At 44.3% G+C, this 13,496-nt stretch overlaps 1 protein-coding gene across 1 annotated transcript; it reads left to right on the forward strand.

Annotated features, from left to right (window-relative positions):
* Positions 1–53: 53 nt before the first annotated feature.
* Positions 54–12,504, forward strand: LOC118377388 (folliculin-like; the record flags this gene model as incomplete). The annotated part of the gene is made up of 10 exons (XM_052490137.1): positions 54–179; positions 6,790–7,011; positions 7,212–7,378; positions 7,529–7,620; positions 9,921–10,084; positions 10,299–10,412; positions 10,510–10,633; positions 10,855–10,983; positions 11,254–11,356; positions 11,674–12,504. Coding segments are annotated over 10 exons (1,449 nt in total), but the record flags the coding sequence as incomplete, so codon positions are not given.
* Positions 12,505–13,496: the final 992 nt, after the last annotated feature.

Genomic DNA, 13,496 nt, shown 5'->3' on the forward strand with positions numbered 1-13,496 from the left:
GAGAGTTCGAGACCTGCTCCCTGCCTGTTTCATTACATTGGTGTCAGAAGTGATCGGACCTTGGCTTCGTCAGCGTGGACAGTGAGACAGGCATCCGGTTCCTCAGCCACCAACAACCCAGACAACCCCAGCTATTCAGTGTGGTCCGCCAGGCCTGCGTACGCAGCCTCAGCTGTGAGGTAACCACCTGTGTGTTCATGTGTGAGCGTGCGTGTTGCCATTTTTCTTGCATTAATACTCATAACTGTTTGTCAATACATAAGCCTTTAGTTAAGTGTGGCAGGTAACCTAGCAGTTAGAGCATTAGGCCAGTAACGACAAGGTTGCTGGGTCCAACACCCAAGCCGACAAGGTAAGAAAACTGTCAATGTGCCCTTGAGCAAGGCATTAAACCCTAATTTTCTCCAGGGGTGCTGTGCTATGGCTGTACTATGGTTGACCCTATAAAACAATATATTTCACTGCAGCTATCTGGTGTATAGGACAATATATATCAGGGGTCTCCAACCTTTTCTAGCGTGAGAGCTACTTAAAAAAAAAAATTGCAGGCTACTAAGTTTTTGTTCAAGCTTTCAAATAGGCACATTCTTCTTCTCTCCTCTGCAACTCTTCCCCGGGTCCTTAGTGTACAATAGCAAGTAGTGCACTGTTTTCTGTCAATATACCTGGTAAAATAATGGTTAAACAATTCTAAGAGGGGCCCTATCAAATATTTTATATAGAGTTGAAGTCGGACGTTTACATACACTTAGGTTGGAGTCATTAAAACCCGTTTTTCAACCACTCCACAAATTTCTTGTTAACAAACTATAGTTTTGTCAAGTCGGTTAGTGTCACGCCTTGGTCATTGTATTTTGTGTTTTCATTATATATTTGGTAAGGGTGTGACATGGGTTTATGTTATTGTATTTTCGTATTGGGGTTTGTAGTATTTGGGATCGCGGCTGATTAGGGGTGTTGTATAGGCTTGGCTGCCTGAGGCGGTTCTCAATCAGAGTCAGGTGATTCTCGTTGTCTCTGATTGGGAACCGTATTTAGGTAGCCTGGTTTCGCTTTGTATTTCGTGGGTGATTGTTCCTGTCTCTGTGTAGTTTCACCAGATAGGCTGTAATTAGGTTTCACGTTCCGTTTGTTGTTTTGTATCGTTATTTCATGTGTCACTTTTCTATTAAAGTCATGAGTAACCACTGCGCTGCATTTCGGTCCGACTCTCTTTCTACAAACGAAGAACGACGTTACAGAATCACCCACCACTCACGGACCGAGCAGCGTGTTCACAGGCAGCGACAGCTTGAACAACGAAGGGAGGACGTTATGGACAGCAGAGGCAGGGAGTATACGACGTGGGAAGAAATCGACAGGTGGGCGGCCAACCCAGAGAGAGTGCAGGAGCCCGCCTGGGATTCTCTGGAGCAGTGCGAAGAGGGCTATAGGCGAATGGAGTCAAAAAGAAAGACACGGCGGCGCAGAGCGAAAACCGAAAGTAACCCCCAAATATTTATTGGGGGAGGGCTCAGAGAGAGAGTGGCTGAGTCAGACCTGAGCCTACTCTCCCTGTTAATCGTGAAGAGCAGTTGCAGTGGGAGAGGCTGCACCACTTGGAGAATTGGACATGGGAGGAGGAACTGGACGGAAAAGGACCCTGGGCTCAGCCTGGTGAATATCGCCGTCCCAAGGAAGAAATAGAGGCGGCTAAAGCGGAGAGGCGCTGGTATGAGGAGGCAGCACGGCGACGCGGTTGGAAGCCCGAAAAGCAGCCCAAAAAAATTATTGGGGGCTTAAAGGGAGTATGGCTATGCCAAGTAAGAGACCTGCGCAAACTCCCTGTTCTTTACCGGGGGGCTAGAGAGACCGGGCAGGCACCGTGTTATGCTATGGAGCGCACGGTGTTTCCAGTGCGGGTGCATAGCCCGGTGCGGCACATACCGGTCCTTCGTATTGGCCGGGCTAGAGTGGGCATCGAGCCAGGTAAAGCTTGGACAGACGCCCACCCGGACCCTCCCTATGGTTTTGAGGTGCGTCCGGGAGTCCGCACCTTAGGGGGGGGGTTCTGTCACGCCTTGGTCATTGTATTTTGTGTTTTCGTTATATATTTGGTAAGGGTGTGACATGGGTTTATGTTATTGTATTTTCGTATTGGGGTTTGTAGTATTTGGGATCGCGGCTGATTAGCGGTGTTGTATAGGCTTGGCTGCCTGAGGCGGTTCTCAATCAGAGTCAGGTGATTCTCGTTGTCTCTGATTGGGAACCGTATTTAGGTAGCCTGGTTTCGCTTTGTATTTCGTGGGTGATTGTTCCTGTCTCTGTGTAGTTGTTTCACCAGATAGGCTGTAATTAGGTTTCACGTTCCGTTTGTTGTTTTGTATTTTGTATAGTTATTTCATGTGTCACTTTTCTATTAAAGTCATGAGTACACTAAGTTGACTGTGCCTTTAAACAGCTTGGAAAATTCCAGAAAATTATGTCATTCGTTTAGAAGCTTCTGATGGGCTAATTGACATCATTTGAGTCAATTGGTGGTGTACCTGTGGATGTATTTCAAGGCCTACCTTCAAACTCAGTGCGTCTTTGCTTGACATCATGGGAAAATCTAAAGATATCAGCCAATACCTCAGAAAAAAAATTGGAGACCTCCACAAGTCTGGTTCATCCCTGGGAGCAATTTCCAAACGCCTGACGCTACCATGTTCATCTGTACAAACAATAGTATAAACACCATGGGACCATGCAGTAGTCATACCACTCAGGAAGGAGATGCGTTCTGTCTCCTGGAGATTAACATACTTTGGTGCAAAAAGTGCAAATAAATCCCAGAACAGCAGCAAAGGACCTTGTGAAGATGCTGGAGGAAATGGGTACAAAAGTATCTATATTCACAGTAAAACGAGTCATATATCGACCTAACCTGAAAGGCCGCTCAGAAAGGAAGAAGCCACCACTCCAAAACCGCCATAAAGCCAGACTACGGTTTACAACTGCCATGTGCAGGACAAAGATCATACTTTTTGGAGAAATGTCCTCTGGTCTGATGAAACAAAAATATAACTGTTTGGTCATTATGACCATCGTTATGTCTAGAGGAAAAAGGAGGCTTGCATGCCGAAGAACACCATCCCAACTGTGAAGAACAGGGGTGGCAGCATCATGTTGTTTGGGTGCTTTGCTGCAGGAGGGACTGGTGCACTTCACATAATAGGTGGCATCATGAGGATGGAAAATTATGTGGAAATATTGAAGCAACCTCTCAAGACCTCAGTCAGGAAGTTTAAGCTTGGTCGCAGATGTGTCTTCCAAATGGACAATGAACACAAGCATACTTCTGAAGTTGTGGCAAAATGGCTTAAGGACAACAAAGTCAAGGTATTGGAGTGGCCATCAGAAAAGCCCTGATCTCAATCCCATAGAAAATTTGTGGGCAGAACTGAAAAAGCATGTGCGAGCAAGGAGGCCTACAAACCTGACTCAGTTACACCAGCTCTGTCAGGAGGAATGGAACAAAATTCACCCAACTTACTGTGGGAAGCTTGTGGAAGGCTACCCAAAACATTTGACCCAAGTTAATCTATTTAAAGGCAATGCTACCAAATACTAATTGAGTTTGTAAACTTTTGACCCACTGGGAATGTGCTGAAAGAAATAAAAGCAGGAAAAAAACCTCTATTATTATTTTGACATTTCACATTCTTAAAATAAAGTGGTGATCCTAACTGACTGAAGACAGGGACTCTTTACTAGGATTTGATGTCAGGAATTGTGAAAAACTGAGTTTAAATGTATTTGGCTAAGGTGTATGTAAACTTCTGACTTCAACTGTATATTCCCAAATTATGTTCTCAGTTTGAATTTTCACTCTGAAAATTATAATTGTTCATAGAGAATCAATGAAATTGGATGTGCTGAATCCACGTTAATGCCTAAATCACAGCAGAAGACAATTTTTTGGGGGGGTCTGGAAGAAAACAAAAAAACTAATTATTTTGGAGTGTAGTTCCACCTTGCGCCTCTGGCCCTTTTAATCGTGCATCTAGGGAGTGAGGAATGTGCCGGTCTAGCGATGGTTCTGCGCTGCTGCTGCTCATTTCATGGCAAAGTTTGCAAATAACCAAATAATAGATAAAAATGATATACTTACTCATGATATACTTCTGCCAGGTAAGCCTACTTTGCAGTTAACATTTAATTGAGAAGGTTTCTATCAACCCACGAGATGGTTATCACATTATAAAATCTACCAGCCACTCAGAATTTTTACCAGACAAAATATTTCTCCCACTAAAATTACACCAACAAAACACTCAAACCAATGACATGCTTTTTAATGTTTGTAAAACAATAAATGTATTACTAGTAAGAAGTAATTATATTGTTTAATTTCATTCTTTTAACCAAAATATCACAGATGAGACAAATGTTCACCTGCACCTTTAGGGTAATGTGACTTTAGGCCCTGGTGGCTAACCAGGGGTGGGAAAATGTCAATGTTGCATTGATTAGATAGTAGCTGGGAGCTTGTGGTGTCTGAGTCTACTTGTGAGATTTGTTTGCTGTGGAACACGTGAAAATTGCATGCACTTTCAGAGCTACTGCGTGATCTACCTGTTGGAGACCCCTGATAGATAGATATCACAGGAGGTTGGTGGCACCTTAATTGGGGAGAACAGGCTTGTGGTAATGACGGGAGCGGGGTCAGTGGTATCATGTCTTTGGCTCTGCCGGATTAAGTGATATGCTATTCAATAAAACAATTTCTCCGTAATTAATATTACCCGATTGAGCTAATCATGTAAATGTAATTAACTAGAGAGTCGGCACCACAAAATAATATTTATAGAGCCGTTATCTTCCGAATAAACTCTTAAAGACCTAGTAATATTTTACATCAATAGCAGTCTATATTAATTGTCATCTTAATTCAGTCTCATCTGAAAGTTGTAAATTCATAGTTATCTGCACGAACCCTGGCTAACAAGTTGAATCAGCAATGCAAAATTGGGTTTAATTATTTATTTACTAAATACCTAACTAATCACACAGAATTACACATACACATACTTAAATCGTAACTTGATTACAAATGACGTCATAAAGGAAAACGTCCCTAGCGGGCGGAACAGATATGACAGCTGTTTACACAAAAGAAAAGGGGCTAGGTTTGAGTGAAAGAGCGGGAAGACTGAGGAACAAAGGGTGAAGCTGTGCTGTTGTAAATACAGTATCTTATGCATTCTAAATTACCGCCCATTTGGAAAAGGAAAATGCAATAAATATTTACTCTGAGCTGCGCTTCAGTAGGTTGTGTCACGTTCGTTGAATGGAGGAGACCAAGGCGCAGCGTGATATGAATACATGTTACTTTTAATAAAGACGGACACTAAACAAACTATACAAAATAACAAAACGAACGTGAAGCTATAATATAAATGTGCAGACACAGGCAACTAGACATAGACAATAACCCACGAAATACCCAAAGAAGATGGCTGCCTAAATATGGTTCCCAATCAGAGACAACGATAAACAGCTGCCTCTGATTGAGAACCAATCTAGGCAACCATAGACATGCATAAACACCTAGATGGTAAACAACCCCATAAACCTACAAAACCCATAGACAGTACAAAATCACATACATCACCTATGTCACACCCTGACCTAACCAAAACAATAAAGAAAACAAAGAATACTAAGGTCAGGGCGTGACAGGTTGGTGGTAGATGGAAGGCCGTGTTGCCCAACCGAGTCCTTTGTCCTTTGAAGAATGTCTCTGGTTGTCAATTGGATACGTTGTAGTAACATTGTTGTGTGATAGACAGGATACTCTGTCTGTTCCTTCCTAACCCTCGTTTGCAGCGGCTGTTGCTAACTCAAGGTATCACTTCTGTAGTGAATGAGAGTTAAAAGTTCATACCATTCGCAACCAAAGCTCACGCTGATGTTGGCTTCGTTCTGTAGTTATTATCTGAACCATTCTGACATCGGACCGTCGTCCTCGGAACAGGAAGTTATATTGTCGTCAAGGGCTTATATAGGAAGGGAGAGGAGGGCGTGTTTGATTTTTTTTATAGCCCATGTCCCTTCACAGGGGTGGGCCACTGATTGAGCAGAGCCCTATCTTATGAAAACCCAAATCTCACAAGCTAATATCACATTTCATCCCATCACGAATAATTTCATATTCAAACATTTGAATTGAACAACAATTCCATGTGAATCCGATAACTCTGTGTAGACTTTCCACTGTAGAGTTTTCATCTTATCATTGATGAGAATGTCTCAGATGACAACCGAACTGACATCATATTCATTAAGTACCATCGCATATGTTCAATTGATCGGATTACCAGAATATAGTTATATATATATGCCATTTAGCAGTCGCTTTTATCCAAAGCGACTTACAGTCATGTGTGCATACATTCTACGTATGGGTGGTCCCGGGGATCGAACCCACTACCCTGGCGTTACAAGCGCCATGCTCTACCAACTGAGCTACAGAAGGACCATAGTTCATTTTCCCCCACCTTCTGATGTTCCCAGAATCTCTATGTTAACCAAGGGTTTTGCAAATGTAACATCAGTAGGGTAGAGAGAGGAAAAAGGGGGAAAGAGGTATTTATGACTGTCATAAACTTACCCCCAGGCCAACGTCATAACAGTGGAATGGTATCAAATACATCAAACATGATTTCCAGGTGTTTGATGCCATTCCATTTGCTCTGTTCCTAATATCTGTTCTCCCCTCAGTACCCTCCCTCTCTCATCTGCCTCTCTCCCTCCCTGCCTCTCTAGGTGTGTCCAGGTCGTGAGGGTCCTATCTTCTTTGGGGATGAGCAGCATGGTTTTGTGTTCTCTCACACGTTCTTCATCAAGGACAGCCTGGCCTGGGGCTTTCAGCGGTGGTACAGTATCGTCATGGTAGCCATGGACAGGATCTACCTCATCAACTCCTGGCCCTTCCTGCTGCGCCACCTCAGACTCACTATACAGAGTCTACAGAGCACAGCACTGAAGGTAAGGACACACACACACAAACTAACACACCATGTTAAATGTATGGGACATAGATATATACACACATTAAAACACAACTAATATTCATAACGTGAACATAAAACATAAGACAAATAAACATGAACACTAACTCTTACTACCAGACAGAATGTTTGACTTCTCTCCCTCTTATTTCGCCCCCCTCCCCCTATCCTCTACAGGTGTTTGACAGTGAGCAGTGTGTGTGTCCTCAGAGGGCGGTGAGGATGAACAGCGTGTTCTCTCCTGCTGTCTTCCCCCACCAGAGGAGTGGTAACGCGGCCCGCTCCCTGCCCTCCCTCACCCAGCACACCAACCTCTGGGCCAGCCTACACTCCTCCTTCAGCTGGTGAGACGGCTAACTGTCGCTAACGATCACTAAGGTCACTAATCTAAACAATAGCAGACATACAGTCAACATCAGGGGTGGTCGGGCAGTGTTCTATCTGTCTATCCCAGTTGTTTGATACACTCTCTTGTGTTTTCTCCTCTACTGCAGGTTACTGAAGGCCTGTGGTAGTCATCTGACAGAGAAGCTGCTGGAGGGAGCTCCCACAGAGGACACACTGCTTCTTATAGAGAGACAGACCGGTACGCACGGGTGCTCATAGAGATACAGACAAGTGCGAACAGGTGCTCATAGAGAGACAGACAGGTGCGCACGGGTGCTCATAGAGAGACAGACAGGTGCGCACGGGTGCTCATAGAGAGACAAATGTGCTCATGGAGACAGACCGGTGCTCACAGGTGCTCATAGAGAGACAGACAAGTGCGCACAGGTGCTCATAGAGAGACAGACAAGTGCGCACGGGTGCTCATAGAGAGACAGACAAGTGCGCACGGGTGCTCATAGAGAGACAGACAAGTGCGCACGGGTGCTCATAGAGAGACAGACAAGTGCGCACGGGTGCTCATAGAGAGACAGACAAGTGCGCACGGGTGCTCATAGAGAGACAGACAAGTGCGCACGGGTGCTCATAGAGAGACAGACAGGTGCGCACGGGTGCTCATAGAGAGACAGACCGGTGCTCATAGAGAGACAAATGTGCTCATAGCGAGACAGACAAGTGCGCACAGGTGCTCATAGAGAGACAGACAAGTGCGCACGGGTGCTCATAGAGAGACAGACAAGTGCGCACGGGTGCTCATAGAGAGACAGACAAGTGCGCACGGGTGCTCATAGAGAGACAGACAAGTGCGCACGGGTGCTCATAGAGAGACAGACAAGTGCGCACTGGTGCTCATAGAGAGACAGACATGTGCGCACAGGTGCTCATAGAGAGACAGACATGTGCTCATAGAGAGACAGACAAGTGCGCACAGGTGCTCATAGAGAGACAGACAAGTGCGCACAGGTGCTCATAGAGAGACAGACGGGTGCTCATAGAGAGACAGACATGTGCGCACAGGTGCTCATAGAGAGACAGACAGGTACACACTATTGCTCATAGAGAGACAGACAAGTGCGCACGGGTGCTCATAGGGAGACAGACAGGTACACATGGGTGCTCATAGAGAGACAGACAAGGGCACGCAGGTGCTCAGAGAGACAGACAAGTGCGCGCAGGTGCTCAGAGAGACAGACAAGTGCACACAGGTGCTCCTAGATAGACAGACAGGTGCGAACAGGTGCTCATAGAGAGACAGACAGGTGCTCATAGAGAGACAGACAGGTGCACACGGGTGCTTACAGGGAGACAGACAAGTGCTCATAGAGAGACAGACAGGTACACACTAGTGCTCATAGAGAGACAGACAGGTGCGCACGGGTGCTTATAGAGAGACAGACAGGTACACATGGGTGCTCAGAGAGACAGACAAGTGCGCACAGGTGCTCATAGATAGACAGACAGGTGCGAACAGGTGCTCATAGAGAGACAGACAGGTGCTCATAGAGAGACAGACAGGTGCACATGGGTGCTTACAGGGAGACAGACAGGTATGTGCTGGTGCTCATAGAGAGACAGACAAGTGCGCACAGGTGCTCATAGAGAGACAGACAAGTGTGCTCATAAAGAGACAGACAGGTGCGCACGGGTGCTCATAGAGAGACAGACAAGTGCTCATAGAGAGACAGACAGGTACACACTAGTGCTCATAGAGAGACAGACAGGTGCGCACGGGTGCTTATAGAGAGACAGACAGGTACACATGGGTGCTCAGAGAGACAGACAAGTGCGCACAGGTGCTCATAGAGAGACAGACAGGTACACATGGGTGCTCATAGAGAGACAGACAAGTGCTCACAGGTGCTCATAGAGAGACAGACAGGTGTGTGCTGGTGCTCATAGAGAGACAGACAGGTAGCCCGAATGTTAAACGGGTAGACAGGTACACACTGGTGTTCATAGAAAGACAGACATGCAGACAGACAGGATAACTCTAGAGGTCGGAGACACCGTGAGACCAGTTTTAAACTAGTCAGAGAGACGTATTATCCCATATGGCTCAAGTTAAAAGAAGTGAATAAAAAGATTGTGATCTGATATCTGGGTAAAGTGTTCCTGACAGCATTATCATGAGAAGTCATGTGTTTGCCCAAAGTAGAACAGGAGTGTCTACAGTAAACGTGTGATTAACACGGTTAGACCACGAGGACAGAGAGCTACGATGTGACTCACTTAACCATATCACACATTCCATTCTGATTCTACCATTTTTGGGACAATTTTTTTTCCACTGCTCCCACTGTTCAGCTCTGATATTGCAAGTCGCTATGACACTTGAATACTTCCAATCAGGAAAATAGTTGCAATTGTTACTTTGTTTACTATCCTGGCTAAATAAATTTAAATAAAATAACAGTATATATATACAGTATATATCTAGGAATTAGTCCCGATATTGGGTGTTTTGTATGTCTTTTTAACAACGTCCTGTTGTCTTCTCAGAGCAAGAGGAGGAAATGAGTTGCTGGGAAGGAGCAGAAGGGGGCAGGTCTAGAACCCAGTGCCACCAATCGGAGAGCGAGCTGTACAGAGACTTCTTGTTTGACGAGGGGAAAGCAGAGGGGTATCCTGGTCCAAAGTGCAGGTCCTTGAGACATTTAAGACAGGTAAACATTGGTGTGCCTTTCTCCATACCACATTATGAACACTTTCATTTCTAGCACATCATACGCCATACTTAATTCTGTTAATCACTTGGCTTCAAAATAAACAAATTTGTGAGCCAATTGGTTAAAAAGGGAAACCAATATCCTCTTATTTTGTGAATGCATTTCTTGTCTGTTTCCTTGTGATGATATCTGTTATCTGATTGGTACGCAGGTGCTCGGGACCACTGATTTCCGCCAGCTAGCATGGCACGTGCTCATGGGAAATCAGGTCATATTGAGAGGGGCTGACCCAGGGCTCATCCATTCAGCATTCACCATGCTAAAGGTCAGCCAATCAAAAGTTTACTCATCGTATCCCCCTTTAAAGAATATTCTTCCTAACATTCTTTGCTAATCACATGGTTTGGTATATATCCCATCAGGCCTTGCTCCCGGTGGGATGTGTCCGCTCTGTGACGTACAGCGCCCAGTATGAGGAAGCATACCGATGTAACTTCCTGGGCCTCAGCCCTGACGTGCCCATCCCCACACACGTCAGCTCCTCAGGTACACAAACCCAGAATGCATCACTGTGGTTACTGCTTTATTTGGAGGTCTGCTTATAATCACTATTACATATGATAGTAATATGCTAATAATAAAATACTGGATGATAATGATATTAGTTATAAGTGCGAACAGAACAATTAACAAATAAAATGTTTTCATAAGGTTTTGAATCCTAAAATATCCATAAAATATGTCCATCTTGCTGTGTCCCTTCCCAGAGTTCTCAGTGTTGGTGGATGTGGTCAGTCTGGAGAGGGGTTCTCTGTACTCTGCTGCTTGTGGTGAAGACATCCTCTCACTCTATCAGTTCAACATCAGCAGTACCAACTCACAGCCTACAGATAAAGGTGAGGATAGCCCCCATCTGGACAATATACTATATACATAATCAACATGAAGGTATACATTATACATGTCTTCTTCAAGGCACCTCTAGTTGTTAACAATCATGGCAAAGGTCAAAGACAATTAGTTGTGTGAAATTTTCCTCCATTAACTTTCCAGTTTCAATCTATTGACCTGCATCTCTCCTGCTCTCTCCCTGTCTCTCGTCACCCCTATCACTCTCTATCCTTCTCTCCTGTCCTCTCTCTCTCTCTTCCCCCCACCCCTCTCAGGTCCCACGTTGTTGAATAAGATCGAGGTGGCGTTGTCCAATGAGAACCTGTCAGTGGACGTGGTCTCTCACTGTCTGCTGTGTCTGAAGGAGGAGTGGATGAAGTGAGTAACAACAACCCCTCTGATGAGCAGGGAATTTCCCTCAACTTTGAAGTTTCATTTCTTTGGCTTTTTTTAAACAGAGGTATGTAGGTATGCAACTGTAGATAGTGGGGCATTAAAGAGTCAAACAAGTCCCCCTATGAAACCCCCCAAAGCCCCAGCCTGGTTACATTGGCTGTGCAGTACAGGATGATGTGGAATGCTTAATGTAGTCCAGAATTATTGGGAAATTCCAATAACTCCTCTCCTTCCCACTTCTATCCATACCCCTCCTCCCCTTAACCCCTTAACCCCCCTCTATCCCTTCAATTCCTTAGTAAAGTGAAGGTGCTGTTTAAGTTCTCCAAGGTAGATGGGCGTGGGAGGGAGGACACCCAGAAGGTGTTGGCCCTGCTGGGTGCCACAGGGCCTGGGGAGGAGGACAACGTCAGGCTGCTCAAGTTCTGGATGACGGGACTCAGCAAAACCTACAAGAGCCATCTGATGACCGCTGTCAGAGGAGGGCAGAGGCCCCTTAGCCAGTGAGAGAGCAGTGGAGGAGAATATGAGCGGTAGCGGGAGAGACCATACAGCTGGAGTGAAATGTACTGTATCTCAGTATAGGAGGCTGATGGGAGGAGGTATAGGAGGGTGGGCTCATTGTAATGGCTGGAATGGATTAAATGGAACGGAGTCAAATGTGATTTCCATATGTTTGATGTGTTTGACACTGTTCCATTTATACCTTTCCAGCCATGACAATGAGCCTGTCCTATAGCTCCTCCCAGCACCCTCTGCATGTATCTACTACTGTATTTGGACAGACAGAGAGAAAGGGAAAGAAAACAAGTGTGAATGAGTGAGTAATGACAGATAGACTGACTGAAAGATATGTTTGTGTCCAGGTGCTGACTTGATTAAAACTCATCCTTCACCATAAAGAACAAAAATCCACTCCATGGGTCGGTTTTAAATTAATAATTAATTCAGATACATTACGTAAAACTTCATAAGTAATTTGTATATATTTTTTTTGTAATCAAATGGGAATTATTCTAGGAACACTGTCCACAATTTTATGTCTAAATTATTATGACACTTTCAATAGTTTTGTTAACACATTGTACAGAGATATTCAAATAAAATAAATGCTTGAGCTGAAACTGAAATATTGGTGTGGCATTCATCCTTTTTCCCAACTGGCACCATCTTGTGGAGAATCATTAAATCAAAGAAAGAAGGGAGAAGAAAAAGAGAAAAAAACTTGTGTCCTTTGCCAGTTCCCTCACATGCTTTTTTTACAATGAGTGGCTGTCAGCCAAGAGACCTCAATTGGTGTAAAACAACAGTTCTAGGTCTTCGGGTGACACGCAACGTAAAAACCCTTGCATAATGAGATCTCAGTCCCTCAACATATCATTGTGTTGTATACTACCACATCAGCAGGGGGCTTCTTCACTAACAAGCTCGTAACTCATTATTAAAACTAAATAACTGCAAAGCTTTTTGTGTTTTCGCAGTTATTTGATCCCTTTCAGCAGGCTTTTGCTGAAGTCTGCAGACTTGTAAAATCCAGTACCACGAGGCTTTGTTCAAGTTCATGCCCTGTTTTTTTTTTTTTTTTTTTTTTTTGTACTGTGTATGTATATAATGATTGAGCAAATCAGGGAGTATTATAACATACCTTTTTGTGTGTAGTTATACTTCTACTCTTGCACTGCATCTCAGTGCAAGAGGCGTCACTCCGGCCATGATTGGGAGTCCTATAGGGCGGCGCACAATTGGCCCAGCGTCGTCCTAGTTTGGCCGGGGTAGGCCGTCATTGTAAATAAGAATTTGTTCTTAACTGACATGCCTAGTTACAAAAACGTTAAACATTTTTTATTAAAGTTCTTTAGAAAGAGTGGGTGAAAATATATAAATATAAATAGAATGTACCAGTGAATCATACCTACTTAAAGTGTGTTTTCAACACAGAACAAAGAAATACAGTTGGTTACACATGACCCAGTTGATGTTTGATTTGATATTGTAAACTGTAGGCCAGCCCACTGGTGGTACGTTAGGTCATATAATATAGTAGAGTAGACAATAAAACAAAGTTACAGACGCAGAAATATCATACCCCCAAGAGATGCTAACCTCTCACCATTACAATAAC

The sequence above is a fragment of the Oncorhynchus keta genome, chromosome 31, assembly GCF_023373465.1.
Source record: "Oncorhynchus keta strain PuntledgeMale-10-30-2019 chromosome 31, Oket_V2, whole genome shotgun sequence".
In the NCBI taxonomy this organism is placed as follows: Eukaryota; Metazoa; Chordata; class Actinopteri; order Salmoniformes; family Salmonidae; genus Oncorhynchus; species Oncorhynchus keta.